Source organism: Heterocephalus glaber, unplaced genomic scaffold, assembly GCF_053883595.1.
Source record: "Heterocephalus glaber isolate CG9 unplaced genomic scaffold, H.glaber_assembly_v1.0 deba00001645, whole genome shotgun sequence".
Classification (NCBI taxonomy): domain Eukaryota; kingdom Metazoa; phylum Chordata; class Mammalia; order Rodentia; family Bathyergidae; genus Heterocephalus; species Heterocephalus glaber.
Window position 1 is genome coordinate 255141 of NW_028258398.1, and position 24481 is coordinate 279621.

The following is a 24481-nucleotide window of genomic DNA, read 5'->3' on the forward strand; positions in this document are numbered from 1 at the left end:
TGCCTGTCGCAGAGGGGCGACAGGTGCTGGCCTGCTCCAAGCTGCAGGGAATGGCACAGCCAGCCCTGTGCCCGGGAAAGTCCCTGCCTTAGAACAACCCTATGCAGCAGCTGTTGCTCTTCTTCCCATTTTATGGCAGGGACACTGAGGCACAGGGCTCGGGGACTCACCCAGGGTCATGTGTTTCATGCAGGGCAGGACCTGCAGCCAGGCCCAGGGTGACTCGGTCCCTGTTTGCAAGGACCCTGAGAAGGGCTGGGAGGAGAGCCTGGCCTCAAGCCCCGTGGTGAGAGAGGCACTGGATTCAGACCCAACTCCACCCAGCAATGGACAGGTGTGGGCAGAGGGCCCTGGTGGGGACAGACTGGCTCTAGCCCCCATGGCACTGCAGTGGCACTGCCTTTCCGGGGGGCTAGCTTGCTGGGCCAGGTGGGGTGAGTCAGAGGGGCACAGCACCTGGTACACAGTGAGTCCACCTGGGCAGTGGCAGAGGGGTCCCAGCTTGGCCATGGGGGGACGAGCTGTGCTGGCCCTGGCCACCTGCAGCAGTAGCAAGCGCAGTGGTGGCACATGCAGGACACACCCTGCTCCTCCAGGCTCACTCCAGCGGGCACCGACCTGGCAGAAGCAGGGTACATCGTGCCCCCAGTGGGTAAGGGTGGGGCCTGGTTCCTGTAGCCTGGCTGCAGAGCCCAGCTTGGCCACCCTCTGGCTCCCAGTGCCCACCCACTGGCTGGGTCCTGGCCAAGGCCGGTGCCGGATGGCTGGACCAGCTGCCACAGCTGGGCTCCCTGTAGTGTGAGGGGCTTGGCTGTATTTAATTAGGGGCCGCCTGGCTGCCCGGCCACTGTGCACGGGGACACTGTGTTCCACGCTCCCTTTGCCTCTGCCCTCAGCTCCAGGGCTTAATAGCCCCAAGTCATTTGATCGCAACCTGCCCCGGTTAATATTTTTAATGCCATTTTTGCAAATTAAAACATAATGCACCGATTACCGGGATAAAAGAGAGGCCTCTGTGTCCGTCTGGAGGCCAAATAAAGGAACGCGTGAACATCTGTTCACCCCACAGTGTCCTGAAAGCTTTGATTTCCCCTCAGCCGGGTGGTTCCACCTTGTCACCTCTCTGAGATCCCTGAGACTGCGGGTACCAGGCGGGCTGCAGGGATATGTGGTCCCTGAACTCCAGGGCAAGGGCCTGGGGGGCAGTATGGAGAAGCCCCTGAGCCTGCTGCTCCTCCCAATCCAGCTCAGGCCACAGGGACCCCCCCCACTTGGCTCCCAGACAGTTGCCCCTCCCTCAAGGCCTAGGATATCCCAGGAGACACTATAGTCCTTGGGTGCCTTGGGCCAGACCTAGGCCCGAGACAGACACACAGAGACTGGCAGAGAGGGCTGGGACCAGGGGGCATTTATTTGCAGCCACCAAGGGCTGTCCACTTGTGTAGGGCTGAGACTGGGCATGGGGAGGGCCAGCAGCTCCGTGGCCTGGGCCTTTCCCCAGTTAGTCCTGGCTGCCATCCTTGGGGGCACAGGCCCTTCTGGCACTGTCCCTACCACCCCAGGATTCTTACTGTGGCTGAGCAGGAAGTCCAGGTGGCAGTAGGGTGTATGCCCTGCTGCTGCAGGACCATGGGGAGACACTGGGGAGGGTGAGGCACGTCTGGCTGGCTAGTGGGCCCTGCACCCCGAGCAGGTCATGGGGTCCCTCAGGGAGACTGTACCATGCGCTTGTGGGTGTCAAAGACATAGCGCTTGAACGACAGGCTGAGCCCCACGTGCTGCACAGGCTCCGGCCGCTCGGCCCCCTCCTCCTGCTTGGCTGCCTCCCCCTGGCCTGCCCGGCCTCGCTTCTTGACAGCCGTCGTCAGGATCTTCTTGGACTCAGGACTGAGGCCAGCTGCAAGAGACAGAGACGACCCTGTCACTCTGCCATCCACCCGCCTGCCTCCTGCATGGGCACCTTACTGGCCCAGTTCTGCTCCCCATCCCGTCTCAGCAACATCCCAGCCTCATGGCCAGAACCAGCAGGGACCTCGTGTCCCCCTTGACCCACCAGCGAGTTGGAGGCCTGGGGTTCACGCTGCCACCTAAATCCTGCACCTGGCTCCTCATTGCCTGGTCACCCAGCCTGGGGCACCACATGACTCCCACCTGCCCACACACCCACTTGCTGGGCCGGCTCCCCCAGACCTAACATCTGTGGCCCTGGGCGGGGCGCCCTCTAACTGCCCCTGGAGATGCTCTCTCTCTGCCCTTCTGTGCTGGGAGGGAGGCCCAGTGGGCTGGGCCCATGCCCTCTGGCTTCCAGTTGGGTCCAGCCCCTGGGGCCGACAGGTCACAGGGCAGGAGAGAGGAGCAGGTGTTTCTCCTGGCTCCCTCTGGCCGGATCTCCCTGGGGTCCCGCTTCCTGGGATCTGGTGGAGGTGGGCTCCACCTCCTGTCAGTGAAGACCCTCTGCACAGCTCCGCCAGCTCAGTGTTCCCGAGAGAATCTTCACCCTATGGATATCCTGCCTCGAGCCCACCTCGAGCCTCTGTCCTGTGCCTGACCCTGGGCTCCTTCCAGCTTCTCGATCGCTGTTCCCTCTGCTGGACACTCTTCCCTCTGCCAATGGGAGAAGTCCCATCACCCCTCATTGAGGGGCTGCACCTGCCCTCTGGGGCTTGTTTTTATATGATTTGATTAAAGGTCCATACTCATGGTATACACCATGATGTTTTAACACACACACTGCGGAGTGATTAAATCAAGCTAAATAACAGACCTGTCACTTTTTTTTTTTTTCGGTACCAGGGATCGAACTTGGGTCCTTGTGTTTGCGCGACAGGCGGTGGAACCACTGAGCTAAATCCCCGGCCCATGTTACTTATTTTCTCAATGAGAATATTTAAAACCTGCTGTTTTGGCAAGCTCATGTCTGTTTTACACACTATCATCCAGAAAAGCCACCATGCTGCTCACAGACTTCCTGACCTTACTTCCCTTGTCCAGCGGGATCTTTGTCCCTTTTGACTCCAACATTCCCAGGTACCCACCCGCCCCAGGCCGTGAGGACTGCCCCTGTCCCCTCTGCTTCCATGGACTGGCATCAGTGTGGTCAAGTGGTGCCTGTCCTGTGCCTGGGCTGGGCTTTAAGACGCTCTGTTCTGTGGGCTATTGGTGGGGGGCACCCCTGAGGCTGTAGGAGTGGATGCCCTGTGGCCCACACGAGCCCCGCCCCAAGCAGAGCACCTTCATGGCAGTAGTACATGGGAGCCCATGGGAGTGGAGGGTGAATGCCCTGGGAATGGGCTTCTGACACTGGTTCTGGTGAGGATGCAGGCTTGGGGCCTCTGTAGCTCCAGCCGTTCAGAAAGGTGGCAAAGAGCCCACTGGAAGGGACGAAGGGCTGCTCTCCTTCTGGCAGGCGGGAGTGAGGCTGTCAGTCCCCTCAGATCCCTGGACCCTGGGAGGGCTGGGGACGGACAGCTGTTGTTAACCACAAGGGACCTGCCCAGGGTGGCACAGGCTGAGTGCTATGGTTCTGCAGGCCCCATGCTCGCTGGTCCCTCTAGGGACCAGAGGGGTGCAGGGTGTAGGGCGTGGGAGGGCCCGGCCAGTGCCCTCAAACAGTGCCAGGCCAGCAGATATCTGTGCCTATGAATCAGAGCCCCAGCCTCCTTCTGCAAACAGAGAAGGTGGCTGGCACCAGACCCTGACCAATGGCATGGGCGGCCCGCCTCCCTCTGGTGCCAGGAGGTCTGATGGCCGAGGAGGCATGGGGCTTCCTGGCGTCTGCGCCCTTTGGGGAGACAGGCGTGTCCCAATCTTGGTCCATCTCACCCGGACCGCGCTGGCTCTTGTTACACAGTGCAGCTTCATCGCTGAGCAGGTCAAGCCGCAAAGTCTACCTGGCTTTGGTGAGGACGGGGCCAGCTAATTGTTCACTGTGATGCTCAGTTCCTTTGCTCTATGTGGCATGGCCAGGAAACAGCCCCACCAGCAGGGGACCAGCCACCAGTGCTGGGATTTGTGGAAATGTCACCAGGAGCCGCTTTGTTTTCTTGGTGATCTTTTTCCTCAGCCAGGTGGCAAGCGGAGTAAAGTGTCCAGCAGGGAGTCAGGGCAGGGCTTCTTCAAGCCGCCTGGGTCTCCCCTGGGGACCCTCTGGGCACTCTGTGGCCTGTCCTAGCTCCCAAGGCATTTACCAATCTGAGAAGGGCAGACAGTAAACAGCCGGTGAGATGGCCAGATAGCGCACAGGGCTCAGGAACCGGCCAGACTTGTTGGCGGGGGGCGGCTTTGAAGGAAGAACACTGGACCCAAGGGCAGATGACAGGGACCGCTGCAGAGACAGCAGGCAAGGACCTACAGGCAAAGGGCACCCGAGTGCCAGGCCTGTGAGGCACCTGTGTGCCGGGGACTGTCGGAGCAGGGCCCCGCACAGGGTGCTGAGACCCTGTACACCTGGCACCTGCTCTGCCATCCTCTCCCGAGTCCTCATGGGACCCTTGCTGTCAAGGAATGGCAGCATTTCCCTTACCACCAGCCTCCAAAAAGAGTCACCCCAGGAGTCCCCACAGCTCCCACTTGTCCCTGTCCCAACATCGCCTCATGGAGAGGCCTCATGCCCACCTTACAGTTGTACCTTGATGCTCCCCGGCCCCAAACACTACACTATTTATCCCTACAGTTTCTGGCATTTCAGCCACACACTGCCACTGTCTCATTGTAATGCTTATCATCCATCCCTGCTACAATGAGACGTCCTTCCATACAGGGATTTCTATCTGGTCACTTGCTGCTGTCACCCAACACCTGAATAATCTGTGGCTTGCAGGTCCTCAGAGGGTACTTCCAGCTGGGACCCTGTGGGCTGCAGGTGTTTCACCCAGAGCCAGGTGTTTCAGAAGAGCCTGTGTGACAGTCTCACCAAGGGCCAACGTGGGAACCGAGAGACCCCTGCTGGGGTCAGGCCTCGTACACAGAGAAGCCCACGTCCCCGTGGCCAGAGCTCATGGCTGGGGCAGAAGAGCTAGGAGCTCACCGGGCCATGTAGCTATGTATGGGCAGTGCTAGGTGACTGAGGTGGCTGGACCCTAATCCCTGTACCTACCACAGGGGAGCTGTGTGGTCTGTGGGGTCAGAGAGGGGCTCTGTGACCAAGGGAAAGCAGGAGAATCCAGGTCCACTTGCTGTTGCGAAATGATGCTTTGTAGGAGTAAATAGGACACCTGATAAGCATGAGGGAAATGCAAAGGAAGACATGTCCTGGGAATTCAGAAATGCAGCCACGGGGTTCCACGAGAGCCCCTTCAGCTCCGGGTGCAGGGAGAGGACTGGAAGGCTGTGTCTGGCTGCTGGGCTTGGGAGTGAGTTGCCAGCTCCATTCCCTCTTCCTCCTACTTCTCTGTGACCCTACAGGTTCCTGCTGTGATCCAGTTACAGGAACCATCTCTGAAGAGGCCCCAGCAGCATGGCCCTGGTGCCTGGTCCGTTGCCTGCCTGACCCCAGGCTGGAGACGGTTGAGTCCACAGCACTCAGGGAGTAGGAGAGAGGGGGCTGAGGCAGGTGCAGCTTGGTCACCAGGGCCTGGCCAGGATCTCAGAGCCACCACTGGGCTCTCGGCATCTCTGGGCCAGTGGCCCTGCATCCACTCCCCTCTGGTCCACCTGGGAGGACGGGGCCAGGCAGAGTGCAGGGCTGCAGGGTGCCGGAGGTTCATGGCTCTGACTCTGCAGCCAAGTGTTCTGTGAGCGGTAACACGAGGCCCAGGCCTAGGAACGGCTCTCACCCTTGTTGTGTACCCACCATCAGGGATGGCTCCGAGGCCACGTGGGCCTCCAGCTTCGTTCCTGATTCCCCAGCCATGCTGCCCCCACCAAGCCTGGCCCGCAGTGCTCGCCCAGCCTTTCTGTCTGAATCCCAACTCTGGCACCTTGGAAGGTGTTGCCTTGTGGGCCCAGGCTGGGGTCCCTCTTGGGTGCCCTACTCACTGTGTGGGGATAGGGAATGCATGTGCACACTTTCCACACACACGCATGCACACACAGAGGTGCACCTGTCTGTACTCAAGTGGCCCTGGGACACCAGGTGTCCCCAGAGTGTGATCCTGCACATCCCAGGATCCCTGGAGCCCAGACCCCAGACTGGGAGGGGCAGCTGTGACCTTGGGGGCAACACTGCCGCCTAGCCTTCCCCGGGGACACTCTCCCAGGGCTGGGTGGGCCCTTTCTCAGCCCCACACAAAGGCACAATGGGCTGAAGGCGGCCTGGGTCCTGGCTCAGGCTGGGTAATCAGGGAAGAATGTGCGAGGCCAGTGCAGCACTGTGTTTCCCAAGCCCGGCAGTGGTGCTGCCCTGACACGGCCATCAAAGGCCTGCAAATTGCCTCCGGTCGCTGGTGTCCTTGCTTTCATGTTGGGGCCGGGCTGGGAGAGGGGCCTCCTCACTGGGGGTGGCTGGCACCCCCAGTGGGAACTGAACCCTGGCAGGCAGCTTGGGGTCACTGGCCCCTTGGTGGCCCCCTGGGGCTGGGGTCATTGCAGTCACTCAGCACTTCCTCTGCAGTCACAGCAGTTTGGAGGGGCTGCAGTATCAGGGCAGGAAAGAGTGGAGTGCTAGGCCGGGGTGCTTTGGGAGCCAAGCCACCTCCTGTTGCTGCCTGCTGAGAGGGCAGGCAACCGGGCCTTGAGGCGGCAGCCTGCCCCTGCCAGGTGGTTCTGGGGTATGTGGGCAGCACACGTGAGACCCTGAGTCTGGCTGACAGGCATGGTGGGCTTCGGGGGGCAAGGCTGGAAGCAGGTCTTGCTGGAAGGAGCTGGGTGACAGGCACGGGGAGGGCCAGCAAGAGCAGGACACAGGCTGGGGTGGTCCCCCTACCTTGCAGAGACTAGCTGGGATGCACCAAGGTGCAGACCTGCCCAGGGCCCACAGCAGCAGGGTGCAGCCGGGGGCATGTAGGCTCAGCAAGGACAGACCCAGTCTTCACCCTGCAGGGCCAGGAGGATGGGAGAGCAGGTGGCAGCAGGAGCCTAGAACGCAGGGTCCCTGCCCCATGCAGGCGAGGGTCTTCGTGCCCATCCCGGCTGTTCCCTCCTCTGTGTCTGCAGCTCTCGCTTCTTCCTTCCCTTCCCTGCTATGGATGCCATATGTAAACAAAGATGCAATTTGCTTTAAAAAGATAAGGTGATTAAGTTTTTATCAGACCTGTATTCCCGCTGTCCCCGCAACAAAAGGAATTAGGGGAAGGCGGCGCAGCGGCCCACGGAGCGGAGCATGTTCTGGCTAAGGCTCTGGAGCACACACTTGACGGCGCCTGCGCACCTGTGATTGGGCAGAAGCCGAGGCAGTGGGCGCTGCACCCTCATTTTGATGTCTTAATGTTGCCTAATTCCTCCTTTAATTTATATTAAGCTTCTTAGCAGCAGTGATGAATTCTTCAAAAAACAAAAAAGGGCCCTTTGCAGAAATCTTCCCCACGCCGTGTAAATTGAAATTATAATGCAGTCAAGGCTTTGGAATTGGGGTGCATGGGGAGGAAACTGGTGTATTATGTGCAAGGAGTTTTTTCAAAGGCAGAAAAGCAAACTGTTCTGAACTAGGCAGGAAACGACTTGGTGTGGAGGATCTGACAGAGGCTCTGTTACCAGAGAGAGGAAAGTGCTGCTGTCCTTAGTGCACGGGCCATGAGCCCAACCGCCTCTTGGAGGGGCAGTTGGTGCGGGTGGTGGGGGCCCGAGCTGCCAGTCACCACGAAGTTCTCCCCCAGGCCTGCGCTGAGCCCCAGGAGGACTGAGGGAGGTCAGCCCTCTTGCCAGCCTCCTGCCACTCATCTGCCTGTGGTGCTGGCACCAAAGACCCTTCCCAAATGGAACCTGGCTGTTCCTCCCAGCTGCAGACGCATCCCAAAGCCCTCAGGAGCCCCTCACAACCTGCAGATGCCACCCTCGGCCCTGCCCAGCCTGGGCTGGCCTCCTTCGGGCTCTCTGCACCAAGGCTCCCAAGACCAAGGCCTCCTCCCTGCTCTGTGTCACACCCCAGCACCTCAGGTAGGGGCACTATGGCAGCCTCGGCCCATCTGCCTGACCCTTGCACTGTTTCCAGGGCATTGTCCCTTCCTGCCAACTTGCTGGGTTCTAATGGCCTCCCTAGCCCAGCAGCCTGGCAGGGCCCAGTAGGCCACAGAGGCCAGGCCCACAGAGGAGTGGGAGAGCTGGAGCACATGGACCTCTGTCAGCCTGTCTCTTTGGGCAGTAGTGCATCACCCAGCCCTGGATGCCAGTCTGCCCCTGGGGGAAGAAGCTTAGGAGGATACCTGGAGGGTCCCTTCCCAGAGGCCTCGCTCCCTGCAGCTTTCAGAGAGCACAGGCCACGTACTCGGTGCATGGTGGCCTGACTGCCCAGTGGCCTGGCCTCCTCCTGGTTCAGGAAGGACTGCAGGATTCTCCGGATGCACACAGACAAATGGGTGCTGCTGTGCCTCGATGGCTGCAATGGGTCTGTCCTCAACCCCAGCCAAGGGGCTGGGATCTTGTCCCCCTTAGCTCAGGGCTACCTGAGCTCTGTCTGTGGCTGGACCCACTTCTGCTGTGATCAGCGGGGTGCTGGGTATGGGTGAGCATGGCCCGTGTGTGGCCATGGCCCCGGGGACCGTGGCTGGAACCCTCTGCCTCAGGTGGAAGTGGGGCTGGCAAGGAAAGGTGCCTGCGGCCCAGTCTGGGCCACTGTGGCAGCAGCGGAGAGAAAGACTCAGAGTCAGATCACAGCTAAGAGCAGTGAAGGCGCTGGGGAGAGAGGGAGGAAGGGCATCGCAGACAGATGGACAAACAACAGTGACGCGGAGCGAGTCGGGGGAGACAAGGCACGCAGGAGTCGGGAAAGCATTGCAGGGTGTGTGTGTGTGACATATTCCTGGACAGAAGCAGGGGTCAGGCTGAGAGTGGGCCCTGGCCAGCGTGGAGCCGCTCTTGCCACCCACGGGCCGCATTGGCCACCCAGCTCCTGAAGCTGTGGCTTGGCGCACAGGCCCCTTTGCGACAGGGCTAGAGGGCCTCACCCCTGGATGTGGTAAGGACCAGGAAGGCATCTGTGGGCAGTGGGGACAGACGCTCAGGGCCATGTCCCACCATCCTGCACGTGCTGGGGAGCCCGCTGCTGCAGGGGCTCTGGCATGCAGTGGTGCTGGAGAGACGCTGCTCCCTCTTCCTCTCCTGTGTGTCCAGAGCCCAAAGGATGACCAGGGCAAGGGCCTGCCGTGACCACGCCATGCCCTCCAGGGCTGCCTCTGCTCCCTGACCCGCTTTCTCCAGAGGAGAGACCGTGACGAGAGGTGGCCTCTTGAGGATGGACGTGGGCCTTCCTGGTGGCCCCCCCAGAGCACTGTCCCCACACTCCCCTGCAAATGTGTACACTCTTTAACGGCAGTTAATCTTCAATTAAAATACCTAGAGCAGAAACTAAGATAACTGGTTTGAAAGGTAGAGCTTATTGACAATAAAAGTCTTCTTCATATTGCTTTTCTTTAAAAAAAATTCTACATATTAAAAATGTCATTTTTATGACTTGGGAAAAAAAAACCCATCCAGAATAATGAGGGTGAACAAAGGCTTGGGGAGCAATCATTTTCCAGGGCCCATGTGTGGCATCCTGATTACTGCATCAGCCCCGCTTCCAGAGCGCACAGGGGGAGAGGCAGGCAGCAGTGGCCGAGCAGCTGTCCTCCTGGCTGACAGGAAGGGCAGGGTGGCGGGGCCTCCCGCCCTCCCTATCTACTCCCATGACGGCAGACCTGACAGTTTGGCCCCCACCCTGGGCCTTCATCCTGGCTGCTCAATGCCCGGCCCCCAGAGGCAGCCCAGGAGCAGGAAGGCCAGCACCTACACCCTCCCACTTGCCTCTGCGGCCAGGTGGGTACCCGTGGTCCCTGTCCCCACGCTCCCTCCTCCCAGCCCTCAGCACCCCTCAAGGTTCTGTGTCCACAAGCACAGCCCGTCCAGATGCCAGGTGGACAGTGGCTCCCTCACCGCCAATGTGAGGATGGTGGCCCTGCTCCCCAGGCAGGCCCCTATGTCCAGCCCTGCTCCCAGGGAATCATGGACCGGCTGGGCAGGGGAAGCTGGGAGTTGAACCCGGCAGGGGGCTCCACAATCTGCACCTGTGACACTTGCTCCCCATCCTGGCAAGGAAAGCAGGTCCCCCTTCCTACACCCACCACAGTGCCTTGTGCCCACCATGGCATCTGAGGGGGTGGCTGCAGCTGGCACAGCACTGAGGGCTGCCAGCTTAGCACACAGCACAGCCATCACCTGGCCCTGCCACTCTGACAGTTGGGTGACACGCCGGCCCCAAGGACAGGCAAGAAGCCACAGCCAGGGCAGGACATGGCTCAGGCAACCCCCTGCCCAGCGCTGTCCTGTGGCACAGCAGGGCCATGTAGACCTGCGTGGCCAGGGCCCCTTGTATATTGGCTTTACAAATTCACTCTTAATACCTGCTGCTGGGTGCCAGGCGCAGGCACTGTGGACAGCTATGGGCAGGCACAACGGGGTCACTCTGCTGTCTTAGTGCCTTCGGGAGACCCAGCACACATGTGCAGAATGGGCCAAGGCACAGAATCCCCCTGGAGCCAGCTTTCCGATGTGCTGGGACAGGAGGACGCAGCCCCACAGAGCCGCCTTGCTGGGATGGTGACAGCAGTTGGGCTGTGCTGCCTGCAGGCGGGGCTGCCACACAAGAGGTTCACAAGAGGTGTGGGGCTCCCTGCCTCTCAGGAGCCGGCTGAGGTGGTGTCCTGATGATCTCCACAGTGTGGAGTGGGAGATGCCATTGTCCCTGGCCTTCCGAGGCAGCGAGCAGCACGTTAGCCGCTGTTCACTACTGAGAAACCAGCCTGGAGAGGCCAGGGCCTGCCCGAGGTCACACACTCTGCTCATTCTTGTTTTTTTTGTGGCACTGGGCATTGAACCCAGAGCCCTCATACGGAGCCACACACCCAGTCTGTTCATTTTGCATTTGAGACAGGGTCTCATTAAGTCATAAAGCTGTCCAGACTGGCCCAACCCTGCCTCAGCCTCCTAAAGTGCCAGGATTGTAGGCGTGTGCCACCATCCTGTGTTTCTGCTCATCTTTTTTTTTTGGTACTGAGGATCGAACTTGGGACCTTGCGCTTTCAAGGCAGGTGGCAGAACACTGAGCTAAATCCCCAGGCCCTCTGCTCATCTTTTAATCACAAATGCTGCTGGGTGCCTACTTTGTGCCAGGTGCTGTCCTGGGTGCTGGGATACACGGAGAGGGAGACAGGTCTGCTGGGGGCTGGCTTGCTAGTGGGAGACAGGGGACACCAACCAGGCCACCATGGCCTGCAGGCACCTATGTGTGTGGGAGGAACTCAGGGACGGTCCCCCTGACAAGGTGATGGCCATAAGGAGGCTCATGGGCTGAGGGCAGCAAGAGAACAGGCCTCAAGCAAGGATGCAGGCCACAGGGCGAGGGAGGACATGGGGGGTCACACAGGACAGCAGGAGGTGGAGCTAGGGTGTTGGTGGGTGCGGTACCCACAGGCCTGTTGTGTGGGGTACCACATGGCCCTGTGGGCTCCTTCGGGAGTTCCCCCAGTGCTGGGGAAGCACAGTAGGGTGGGAGACTGCTGTGGGCCCTGGATGGAGCCACTCCAAGGGGCCGTGTTGCTGCAGGACACAGGCACTGCCTCCATCTGTAGAGGCTGAAGACAGGGCACCAACACCTTGGGTGAGCCCGTCTCACCTGCTCAAGGTCCAGCCCCTTCTCTGGGGGCCAGAGCTCAGCCCTCTCATCTCTTAAAGCACAGCCAAAGGCTCCAAGCCTCAGGACATCTTGCTGTGGCCCCAGCTCCTGTCTTACCGCTCTCCCAGACCCCCTGTCCCCAGTTCTGCTCACCCGGGCCCACGTCCAGGCTCCCAGGTCCACACGTTTGGTCCACAGGCTCTCATACAAGTGTCACCTCCAGAGCCCATCCAGGGCCCAGAGCAGCCATCCAGCTCATTTCCTGGGCCCTGAGGCCCCTCTGTTGATGATCCCTGTACCCAGAGAGCACAGTCAGCCATGACCTCAGTCGTCGAGACAATGGGAAAGAACATAGCACAAGGAGAGCTCAGCTGGTGTCTTGTTGTAAACTCAAGTCCCTGAGGGGCGGTGCACTCCCTCCACCAGGCTCCTCTGCCTCTGGGACCCAGCCTGGGTCACCTGCCCCTTACTGGTGCCACCACACAGTCACTGCCCCCTCCTGCCTCCCAGCTCCGTACAGAGGCCTCAGCTAGACCAGAAACTGCTCTCGAACCTGCCCACCTGTGTGTCTGCCTGTGACCTGGGCACAGCCCCTGCTGGCATGGCTGGCACAAACCCTCACCTCCTGTGGCCCTGACGACAAAGGATGTGGTAGTGGCTCCCTGAAGAGCAGAGTGAGACTCGCTGGGACTCTGAACTCAGGACACTAGCAGGGCTCATGGCATTGATGAGATGCTGCCCGGAAGAGCTGCCAGCATCAACCCTGAACGTGTCACGTATGTTATGAGTGGGACCATGGCATGGACTACAGGTATGTTCTGCCATTTACGGGGCAGTGCCACTTTGGGCCTTGGGCCACCACACAGCTAGAGCACCCCAGGCTGTATCCATTACCACATCCCTGAGTTGGCAGGGGCGAGGCTGGGCCAGTCCCATGCTTCCCTCTCCTGAGGTGGCATGCCATGCTCCTGTCAGGGTTCATCCATGAAATCGCTGTGTCGAATGGAAACCAAAACCCTCCCGATTTTCCCGTAACTGGACCATGATTATAAACTGGGGCTTCCTGCCACCAACTGACAACCCCACTCAGCAGTGTGAGGTCAGGGACAGTGGGAGCTGCTGCCAAGACCCCCAGACACGCCCTTCCTAGGGCCTGGCCAGAAACATGGGCTCCGGGCCTGGACTTGCCACTGACCACTGTGTGGCTCCGGATGGTCATGCACGCAGTCTGGGCTGAGCCCTCACTTGGGAATTCAGGCCAATCAGCGCACTTGTGTTCTCAGTGCCTAAGGGGGTGCCAGGTAGGACGAGATGGCAAGTGGTCTGTGGAGATTACAGGACCTCTGCGTCCTCACTGTGCCCACCAGTCTGGGGGTCAAAGGCTGGTCTCCATCCTTCTGCACCAGAACGTGAGGTTCCCGTGAGTGCCAGCCCCTCTGCTTGGGACCCCAGACCAAAGTGCTTCCTGGAAGGCCTTGGTCCAGCCTCTGTCCCCACAGCTCCAGGGCCCGGGGGCTTCCTTCCCTCACTCTGCCTGCTGACTCACCCTTAAGGCCTCTTCTAGCCCCTTGGCCCTGGGGCTCTGTGGGTTGTCTGCTCTGGGCATGAGGCTTGGCCAGCAGTTCTCATAGGCCCTTGTTCCCTGCCCAAAAACAGATGGGTAGCTGGGTGGCCAGAGAAGGCCCTGGTGTGTGTGTGGGAGCAGAAGGACACAGAGACTTCCAGGGACAGGGACCCTCATGGGGAGTGTGCCCCCTTAAGTGCAAGGTGGTGGGGCCAGGCCAGCCCCTTCCAGAGACAGAGCCAGGAGACATAAGTGTCAGTTCACAAGATACTGGGCCCTGGGGACCACCCGAGGGTGACTTTAGTGCACTCACCCAGGCCAGGCCTCTGCTGACTGCTGAGGACCTCGTCTGTCAGGGGAAGTTACAGGCAGACAGACTGGGGGCCGAGGAGGGGGCAGGGGAACCCGCAGTGGTGACTCTGCCAGCAGGTCAGGGTAGAGGGCGGCTTCTCAAGGATGGTTCAGGCTGAGTGGGGTGGTGCTGGTGGGGAGCTGGGCAGGATGAGCCGGGGTCCTTGTGTGCCCGGGTGGTGGTCCCTAAAGCCCCTCCCTGGGCTTCCTCTTCCTCATCTGCCATGTGACCTCCAACCCCTCACCTCCAGAGCAGCACTAGCTGGGCCCCAGACCCCAGTGGGCTGACCTCAGCTGTAGCTGCGGCCCTGGTGCCCAGCAATGTGCTCCATGCCTGGCTTTCGCAGCTGAGGCCTGAAGCCTGTCCCTCTGGATGATGCCTGGGCCTCGCAATCTTTTTTGACTGTGTCTGCCTGAGTCTCCTGGTGGGCTTTCTCCCTGGGCTAAGGTTCTGGCGAGGCCGGGCTGCAAGGGATCCTCGGTGCCAGGGGCAAGGACAGTGTGGCATGTGTGCTTATTTAATAAATGCTGCTGCCAGGCCCTTGTCTCCGTGGGGCTTACAGGGACATGCCCTGGGGTCACAGGTAGGCACAGCTATGGCCATGGCCACCGGAAGTCCCCAAGTACATCCTCTGCAGAGCCATGCGACCCTGCAAGCAGGTGCCATGACTCCTCCCAACCTAGCCTCAAAGGCCTGCCGAGTCTTTCTGTACCCATCAAAGCTCCCGGGGACCCCAGGGTCCCCAGCTTTCCTCTCAGTGTCACTGTTCAGCCAGGGCTCCACCTCCACCATCACTAAGGACAACTGAATCGGTTGCTCAGCTCAGCAAACGTGACACACTTCCCTGACTGACCCAGGCTCCTCACTGCACGGACAGCTCCTGCCAAGACAAGCATGAGGTGATGTGTGTTCTCACGGCCTGAGCACCACTGAGCGCCACCTGGGGAAGGCTGCCCAGCATCCTCAAGGGCTTCCGTCCTCAGTGCCAGGGCCCTTCACACCTGTTCTTGAGCTCACCCGTCAGGGCCTCCTTGCCTCAGCCTCCTGGGCCTCCTCGGTGGACTGCGGTGATGTGGCTCACAAGTAACAAGGTAATGTGTGTACGTGGCTAAGCTGTGAGTGCCCTGCACTTTTTACAGTGCAGGCGGAACTGGCCCCTTACATGCACTTTAAATATTGGGATTGCCACTGCTGAACAATGTGGTCTGCACCCTCAGGGTGGCACCTGCTCTCCACCATGGTCCCCGCTGGGTGTCTCCCCTGCACTGCCTGCCTAATCTGTGACCTGCCCAGAAGATGTAGACTCGTCATCGCTATGACAGCCCTGGGATGCTGGCTCTCCAGGGCCCAGAGGGACCCAGACTGCTTGCCACACCTGGGGTGGCCAGAGAGGTTCCTGGAGGGGGCCAGGGCTGAGGCACAGGGATCTGGCAGCTGGCGGGAAGCCAACACTAGTGCCCTGGTCCTCTGAGGTGCAAGTCCTGGGATTGGGAGAAGTTGTGATCGCAGGGACTGCCTGCTCCTCTCCATGGCAAGCTGTGAGGGTGTCAGCGGCTCAGAGTGGTCCAGGTGCCCAGGTGGCCTGGGGCCCTGCCGTGCCATGGCTGCACTATGTGGGCAACCTCAGCCAGCCCTGTGTCCCTCTGGCCCTCAGTTATTTCCTCTGTGACATGGGGACAGCACCATCTCCTCAGGCTGTGGGGAGGACTCAGCCCAGAAGTCCCCAGGGCATGTGGGCACACAGATGCTGGGGAAACCGCAGGGCATGGGGAGTGATACTGCTCTCTGGTGCTGTCCTTCAATGCCTGGCCTTGGACCTGTCCCCCAGCCCCAGCTGCATTTGCAGCGGGTCCTGTGCCCACTCTGCGCTACCTGGCCGCTGGTGCTCCTGTGTGTGTGTGTGTGTGTGTGTGTGTGTGTGTGTGTGCGCGCATGCGTGTGCGCGTGTATACAGATGAATACACAGGGGTGGCCACACAATGACAGCAATAATGTCACAGGACAGCCTGTGGCCTACATGCCGGCAATCCCTGTGCAGGTTGGGCCTGAGCCCCTGTCTGCTCCCCGGCTCAGAGGGTGGGTGCCAGGGCTGCCCACCAGGAGTGGCACCCTTATGCTAGCCTTTCTCTATACTCCTCACCCTGGGAAACATGTCTTCCCAGGATCCCCGAGTCACCTCTCTATCTGTCCCTCAATGTGCTGTGACCCTCTCACGGGCAGAGCCTTCCCAGGCTGTCCTCACTTTTCTCTGAGACACAAGCTCAGTGTCACCTGCCAGCCTAGCCTCCTCCTGTCTGGGCAGGCAGCTGCCCTTTCCCCACGCCTGGGCTGCCTGGTCCAGGGCTGCTGTTCAGCAGGCCTCAATGGGGTCTGGCCCCAGGACACTTCTGACACCAGTGAATTACGACTCACATTGAACACCAGACACCCAGCAGACCCTTCTTAATCTCTAATTTGTCTTGGATGCCCAGAGGCCTCGTGCCCACAATCCCCTGGGTTCTGCTGCCCCTCCATGGCATGCACTGTGCTGCAGGCCGCTAGACACGCTTGTGTCATCCAGACCCTGGGTGCTTGAGGCCTCTCACCCGCCCTCCCTGAAGGCACCTGAGTCTGTGCTCCTCCCGCCCCTGGTGTCTCTGGTGCAGGGCCAGCACCAGGTCATGGATGGGGTGGGTACCTGCCAGAAGCCAGGTGAGGGCTTACCCAGGCTAAGTGTCGGCTCAGAGTCCCACTGGGTGGCCTGGCCCAAGAGGGCAGAGGCTCTTGCTCTCGTCCTCCAGGGACTCAGCTGTAACCACCGTGGGCGTGGGCACCGCATCCAGGCCACAGGAGCCAAGTGATGCTTAGCTCGGATCAGCCATGTGGCTTCACACCAGACATGGATCGCCTCTATGCCTTGGTCTCCTGATCTGAAAACGGGGACAGCAGGAGCCCCTACTTTACAGGGTGAGGTTATAAGGCCAAAGCATGATGTTATCCAGCCTACACTAGGTCAACGCTTCACCACTGTGCCAAAGCCACCGCCACCCACAGGGTCTGCACCATGAGCCACCCTTTTGCAGGTCACAGATGCCGTGTGCTCGTGAGGCCCAGGCCCTGGCCCTGGCCCTAGCCATGGAATGGGTGCAGTGGTGTGAGCATCACATCTGTGAAAGGACAGACTTGGAACCAGTAAGTGGCTACTGCAGAAGCCTCCATGGGCATCAGGGACAGGGAGGGAGTGCAACAGGTGACAAAGAGAGGCCTGGAGGCTGTGAGGCAACTGAAGCTCAAGGATAAGAGGGTCTAGGGAGGAGCACAGGACAGGCTGCACTGACCTCCACGGCCAGCAGAGCCAACGGTCCTCTGGGAGATGCAGATGACCATCCCAAAGCAGCCCCTTGACTGCTTCCTTCCTCAGACACTGCACTGGATCAGGGTTCCCTCCAGGACAAGGACAAGGATGGGGAAATGGGGAACTCAATGGTGGAAGAGGAGGAACTGTGTCCTCTCTGCCCCCTTTCTCTCAGCCTTGTTGGGCACTAACTGCAACCTTGCAGGGAGAGGGCAAGAGTTGAAAGTGGCAGGAATTTACGAGCTCAGAGTGCAGGCTGCCTTGGACGGCTGGGGTGGGGGCTCCTTTGGCCAAAACAATATTTAATTTTTTAAAGGCAGCTACAAAGCCAGGATTAAGCTCAGGGCCCTAAAACAAGCCCATAAAATTGAAAAATATTTATCTGGAAGGGTGGCAAGTCCAATAAAAGTTTTATGAATGTTTTACAACTGCCCTGTCAGGAAGCTGGCCTCTCACTCACCTCCCTCCTGTCACAGCCCCAGTGCACACAAGTGCATGCACGCACGCACACGCAGGTGGACACGCCCTGGAAGAATGGGTGCACAGGCAGGTGGACGTGTCCCAGACACACGTGGACTCCGCGTGGAGTTGGCCCACTGTCTCCTGACTGTTCCTGGGTAGACTTCGGATCCAATTCTGAATCCTGGCACCTCTGCTCTCCAAGTTCCCTTCCTCATCCCACATCTGGCTCTGGCCTTGGCTCCAGCTCTGGCTCCAGGCAGGATCTGCTCTTATCAGCATGAGGACAGGTCACATGATGGCCAGCACCTCATTTCCCAGTAGAGCTACCTCCAGGTTCAAAGAGTCTCTTTACTTCCTGTCCACTGCATCCCACTTCCGGTCTACTGCATCGCACTTCCTCTACATTATATCCTTCTTCTCCACTGAATCACTTCCTCTCCATTGAATTCCACTTTCTCTCCACTGAATCCCACTTCTTTTCCCACTGCACTCCACTGTCTTGTCCATCTCAGCCTTTCCCCCTCCTATAACCTCCCCTATGTTCTGCCCTTCTTTCCCAAGCCTTGACCCCAGGCACAGGGATCTCCCCTTCCATCTTGGCCCAGAGTGCACTCCTTGTCCTCGGGTGGATCCTGAATCACAGCCAGGCCTGGCTGGACACTGCTTCTCTTCAGCTCTGCTCCTCCTCCCTGGTTCTCATCTGTGGGGACCCTCTGACCAGCGTGTGTGGACCCCAGAGCCTGCTGATGTGGAGGGCTCCTTGGAGGATGTGGGTTCTAGGGTCTTGCGTGGCTTAGCCTGTCCTTGACCCAAGCCTGACCTTGACCCAAGCCCACCCTCACCCCAGGAGAACTCATCTCACTGCCTAGGGAAGGCCCAGCTTTGGGGGCCAGTTTCCAACTCTCTGGCCACATCATTCCTGTCAAGCAGTCATCATTGTCCCTTTCCACCCACAATAAAGGTGACTACTGAAGAGGAGGGGGCAACCACAGATCAGATACTCAGTCGGTGTCCCAGATTCTCAGTTCATTCCATCTCCCCTTCCTGAAGACACTGGGACAGACCCCGGGGCCGTGAAGTGACCACCTTGGGGCTATCAGCAAATGGGGACTCAGAGGCACCCCAGGCAGCCTGGCTTCACCCCTAGACAGAGCCAAGACAGGGCCACCAGACAAGACAGACAGAGCCAAGAGAGGCCTGGATTCCAAGCAAACACCCTGGCCTCCCTTCGCCCCCCAGGGAGGTGCTCAGAAGCCCAGCTCTCTCTGCCCAGGGAAGGCCAGAAGAATTCCTGCAGAGGCCTGGGACTTGGGGCTCCCTGCAGGCCTCCAAGAAACCAGGCTGAGTACCGCTTCTGGGAAGAAACCCGACCCATGCATCAAACTGGCAAGAAACAGTCAATCAGATACATGAGTGTCACTGGGACGGGAGGTGCAGGAAGGATGGCACCACCACCCACGGCTCCTGTCCCACCTGTAGGTGTGCATGTCCCAGGAGCACACAGCTCTGCTTCCAGGACCCAGCAGAAGAGACTCTCGCCTGCCGCTCTGCACAGTGGCAAGTGGCAATGACCCGAGTGTCCTCAGATAGGTACCAGGTGTATGAACCAGTCTATTCAGCAGATGTGCCAACCAGAACAGCAAGTTCCACAAAGAAAACAGCAAGTGTTCTCTGACAACACCCGATTCAGTGTGCAGCTGCGCAAGTGAAAACCTCACACACACAAAAAGCACATGAAAGTAGAGCACTTCTAATCCAAAAGTCCAAAATCCAAAAGTCCTCTAAGATCTGAAACTCAGAAGATTGTCCTCAGAATGAGGATATTTCAGATTTGGGATTTTCGCACAAAGGTTGCTCAACTGGTAAAGTCTATGCAAATATTCCAAAATCAGAAAACCTCTGAACCTAAACACATCTGGCCCCAAGCATTTTGGGTAAGGGATGTTGAACCCACCCATAGATGGGGAAGACAAAACATGCACAGGGGCAGGGAGCCACAGGAGGAGGACAGCGAGTCACCCCCAGGGCCTGACTGCCTCTGTGTTTCACTCTCACGAAGAAGGCGAGGGAGGCTGAAAGTGACATGAAGCCTAAGCCACGGAGTGAGTTCCCATCCAGCCAAGCTTGCTGCTTACAGGTGGTCTGCACTACTCTGCGTGGCACACATTTTTTCAGTTAAAAGTAAATTTTAAGCCAGGCACGGTGGCACATGCCTGTCATCCCAGCACTCTGGGAAACTGAGGTAGGAGAACTGAAAGTTTGAGCACAGCCTGGGCAACTTAGAGACTTGGTGAGACCTTGTCTCAAAATATAACACAAAAAAAGTGCTGGGGATGGAGAACAGGGCAAAAGCCCTGGGTTCAATCCCCAGTACTGCCAAAAATAAACAAACAAATACTTTAGACAATCAAATAGACACACGGAAGCGCGCTGTGCTCCAAGGAGGGTGACACCAGACTCAGACAGGGGTCAGGGAGCAGGCACCAGGCCCTTGCACCTGTGCCCTGCCTGCCCTTTCACCTGTCATCCTCACCTCGCTCCTTATACCACATCTCCTGGCCCCAGAGGCCACCAATTAGTCAGCTCATGGCACAGAGTGACAGAGCACCCACCAAGTGGCTACCTGCTTGGCCACCAATGCACAGAACAGTCGCAGGGATCCTGGGAGACCATCTCAGTGTCAAAGTGCCAACATGGAGAGGCGCTTGGGGACAGGGGCGGGGCCACTGCACCTGGGGCTGGTAGGTCCCTGAGGAAGTGCTGTGACATGTCCTCCTTCCTCCCTCTTCTAAACAGGTCCCAGAGCAGGCCTCTGGTGCAGTCAGGACAGATGCCCCCTCCAGCCTCTTCCAGGGGCCCAGAGTTGTGACGTATGTGGAGAAGCTCCTGGCCCACCCTTCAGGGTCCACAGGGGACCCAGCCCAGGGTGAGCTAGCCAACAGATGGTTTCTGTCCACGGCCCTGTGTTTATGTTAATTGTAGATATTTTTAACGTATTGTGTTACTCCATCCATCTTTGTGAACGGTCCATCTTGTAAAATTCTTTTAATTATGTTATTTTTCCCTGCCTATCTTCATCATCTACAATTATTTATAATGTCACTGTCTTTGTTTCAAATGCTGGGTATAAACATTGTTATAGCAGTTCTTCGATGGGGTTCATATAGTTTTTACAATTGCTTTGAAATGCTTCAATGGCTAAGGGGGAGGAGGCTGGCTGCTTTCGTGGGGAAGAGACCCCAAAGTGCTCTCTGCCTGGTTCCAGGGACTCCTCTGTAGCACGGACAGTGCACACCCGGTTGGGGGGCAGCCCTGGCTGGTGGCTGGATTAGGTTTCAGAGCTGCTGTCCCTATAGACCTGGGGCAGGATCCGCAAAGGGCACTGGCGGGGTAAGATGCCGGGGAGAAAGACGGATGGTTTGTTTTCATTTTTATAGGGAGTTTCTAAAACCTCAACTTTCACCCTTCACCCCTCTCCAACTCTTTTCTCCCAAGCAGGCTGTTTGCCAGGCTTCCTGTGGGAGTGGCGGAGCCCGTGGGGACAGCGAGGTGGAATGCCCGTCTGCCTGGGCCTGGGGTGCATTCATGCTGGGCCTCACAAAGCCAGCATCAGACCTCCCTGGAAGGCTGGAGTGGACAGGCTGTTGGGGCCCGGCCAGCAGCTGGCTGGGGGCGGGCACAGAGGCTACCTGGGCCCCTTGCCCCATATAACCTCCCCTGTGGGCAGTAGCCTAGGCTACTCTATGCCCAGGTAGTGCTGCCACTGTCCACAGACACCCCCAACCCTGGCCTCCTCTGCCAAACATTCACAGTGGCTCCCTAGACCCTGGGTTTGTACTGCGACCCAGTTCCTCCAGGCCCTGGCCTCAGGGACAACTCCTCCTTTAAGGATCTGAGACACCCCCATTCCTCTAGGGCCGCCTTTCTTCTGGGGGGTCACAGACAGCCCTGTGGCTGAGCTCTGGGCTCAGGATGGGACCAGGGCCCCCAGGACCAGAGATGCCGTGGAGGATGAAGGACCAGCTCGGCTCTAGAGGTGACTAGCTTACACGACGGCGATCCACAGACCACAATGAGGAGGCTCTCTAGGCCTGGGAGCCCCAGAGGGGGCATCCTGACCAGCAGGCACAGAGAGGCCAGGGCATACACTGTACCTCCTTCTGAATCTCTCTACAGCAATGTGGATAGGGCCACCAATTCACTGTGACCAATTTCACCAGTAACCTTGGAAATGCAAAGGAAAGCCTGAGATGCCATTCGCCATGTGTGGAATTAGCAAGGGCAAAGGGCACAGGGAGCCTGAGATGGGGGCTGGTAGAAGGGCAGACCCTCCACCCAGCGGACAAAGTGAATATTTTGGGATACCTCACCAGGGCTCTCAGAACCTTCTAAAACATGTGTCGTAGTCTCTTTAAAAACTTCTAAGACTTCAACTTCTGAGAATACATTTTAAGAAAATACCCCACATATTAAAATACAGATTTAAAGATGGAGATATCCTCAGAGATGCTATTTACAGAAAGACACTAGAGACACCTGAACATACTGGACACTGTGCTGAATACCATGAGTGCATTTGCACTTTCCTGTTTCAGACCTGGGGCCTCCACCTGGGACCCATTTTAGAGATGTGGGGACTGAGGCCTGGCTAGGTCCATTCATGCCCCAGGTTCTAGACCTGGTCAGTGCCAATGCTGGGATTTGGGTTGAGGCTGTCACTACATGGCTTAATCTCCCATGAAGATGACAGAATAAACCAGTAGAAGAACAAAAACCTTGAACGGTAATGCTAATTGGAGAGAATCACTCACACAGTTTTACACCACGCCCTGTGTTGCTGACCACACAAAAAGAAGCCTTTGCAGAGAAAAGTCAGAGACTTGCATCGAAATACCAATGATGGGACTATGGGAGCCTTGTTTTCAATCTCCTCCACAGGAACATCTCCTTGAAAGAGCATTACTTTTACTTGCAGGTTATAAAACAGACACAGTTTATGAATTTTTTCAAGCTACCTAATGCATCTGGTTTGCAGACAGGCACTGGGGCTGGGCCTGACCTCTCTGCCAGAGGTGGTGACACTGCAGGGACAGGCAGAGGCCAGTGGTATTCTGGGATCAGAAGCCTTCTTCCCCAGGGACAAGGTGATCAGCCCACAGGATGAGGGTCCCTTGAGGCCCTGGGTGCAGTGCAGCAGTCCATACCTACCCAGGCTCTGATGGGAACTTGTTCCCATACCCCTCTGCTAAGGCCACTGAGCCCACATTGGCCACTGGCAAACCCTCGACTCCTCACTGCCTGGCCGGGGGTTGCCTTCTCCACTCCTATCTGCGTGCCAGGACTGCTGAGAGCTCACAACACGTGTGTGCCACTGAGAAGTCACTGTGAGTAGGATGGGCTGCAAGAGCTGACAGGACATGGGTCCTCAGCCTGCACTGGGAGCACATGCAGGAGCCAGAGCTACCGGCCTGCAGCTGCTGCAGGAGTACTTGGACTGGGGACTGTGGAGGGAGCATGTCCCTACCACAGGCTGGCAGAAGCCAGGGTGCAGATGAAGGGAAGCCGTGAGGATGGCACAGCATAGACACGGCGCTGCAGGGTGGATGAGGAGTGTCACTCCCCACACCTCAGTGTGTTCCAGGCTTGGTACTCAGCTCAGGGAACTAACAGGGAGGTGGGGCCTAGCAAGAGGAAGTGAGGTCATTGAGGGCATGGCCTTGAAGGGGACACTGGCTGCCCAGAGGTGACCAGGCCTCTTCTGCTGAGTGCTGTCGCCATGATGTGCCGTCACAGGCCCAGCGATGACTGAGCCAAGTGCCACAGACTAAAACACTGAGTCAAAATAAACCTCTCCTTTTATGCTGGTTATCCCAGGTATTTTGCTGCAGTGATGGAAAGCTGACTCACACAGGGCTTTCCTGCCCAGCACTTGGGGCAGGCCCTGGGTTCCCTTGGGGAAACAGAGGAGCACTTGGCCTAAGCTGTCCAAGGGCTCTGAGTGCCCAGTCACAGGGCTGGTGTGGAGATGAGCGTGGGCGCGGTGCTTGGGCGGAAGGAAAACCCACAGCTCTGCCTGGGAGGCCCCCGGAGGAGGCCAAGGTCTGGGATCTGTGTAGCATGCTCTGAACACAGTAGGTCACGGCACACGGGTCAACTGAGGCAAGTTCTGTCATCTGCACCTGACACGCAACTGGCCCGTTTCTTAGTCCCAACTGGCTTCAGGGGGTGACACTGGGAACAGAGGAGAGCTTGGTGGTCCTAGGAGTCTGCTCCAGCTGCAGCCATGAGCACCGGCCTGGGACTTGCAGGTGTCATGGATGCTACATGGAGGTGTGTGCTGACCAGATAGATCCCTAACTCCTGAGCCCCAACATCCCTGATGGCCTGGGATGGCAGCCTGTGCAGGGGACAACATCAGGCCCACCGAGGATGACAGGAACCTGGCGGCTTTGCAAGCAGTTCCTCCTTTACCCAGTAGCGCCTGAAGGCAGAGCCATTCCTTTTCTACACACAGGGAAGCTGAGGACCTGAGCATTTCTGTAACGACTCCAAATCCAGGATTGAACTTCTGGAATTCACACAGGTCCCTTCTCGCAGGGCCAGGGGACCAGATGGGGTCTTGGGTGAATATCAGTGGAAGAGAACTGAGTTTCAAGCTCTCTCTCTCTCTCTAATGTGGCCATATGGCTTTTATAAGTGAGAAGTAGGTTAGGAGATGCACACAACACTGGTCTTTCTGGTTTCCACCTGAAGATGGGGATGGGGTGGACCCTGCCAGGAAGCCTGGGTCCTGGCACCAGCCTGTGTTGAAGGGGAGGCTGTGCATGTATGGGGACTCCCTGGACATGGCCAGGTGCTGACCCCATTCTCTGTGTGTCCGCAGGCCCTTCCCACCAGCCAGCGCCTCCTCAGATAGACCCAAGGTGTGGTCTGTTCAGGGTGCCCTGCTTTACTCTGTATCAGAAGGGGTGCTGAGGTGCTCATCTGCCTCTCTGTCCCCTTTTCAGGTGCCACACCCCAGCCTCA

At 58.4% G+C, this 24481-nt stretch overlaps 1 protein-coding gene across 8 annotated transcripts in view; it reads right to left on the minus strand.

Annotated features, from left to right (window-relative positions):
- Eefsec (eukaryotic elongation factor, selenocysteine-tRNA specific) overlaps nt 1-24481 on the minus strand; it is a 219997-nt gene that overhangs the window by 4136 nt on the left and 191380 nt on the right. For 5 of the 8 annotated variants that reach the window (XM_087196940.1, XM_087196943.1, XM_087196941.1 and 2 more), the window contains exon 7: nt 1722-1897. In XM_087196940.1, the coding sequence (XP_087053066.1) occupies nt 1722-1897 (176 nt within the window). Of the gene's footprint in view, nt 1-938; nt 1196-1393; nt 1898-24481 lie in introns of those variants that run through there. The other 3 variants (XM_004875146.3, XM_021252437.2, XM_013069440.3) reach the window with 2 other exon arrangements.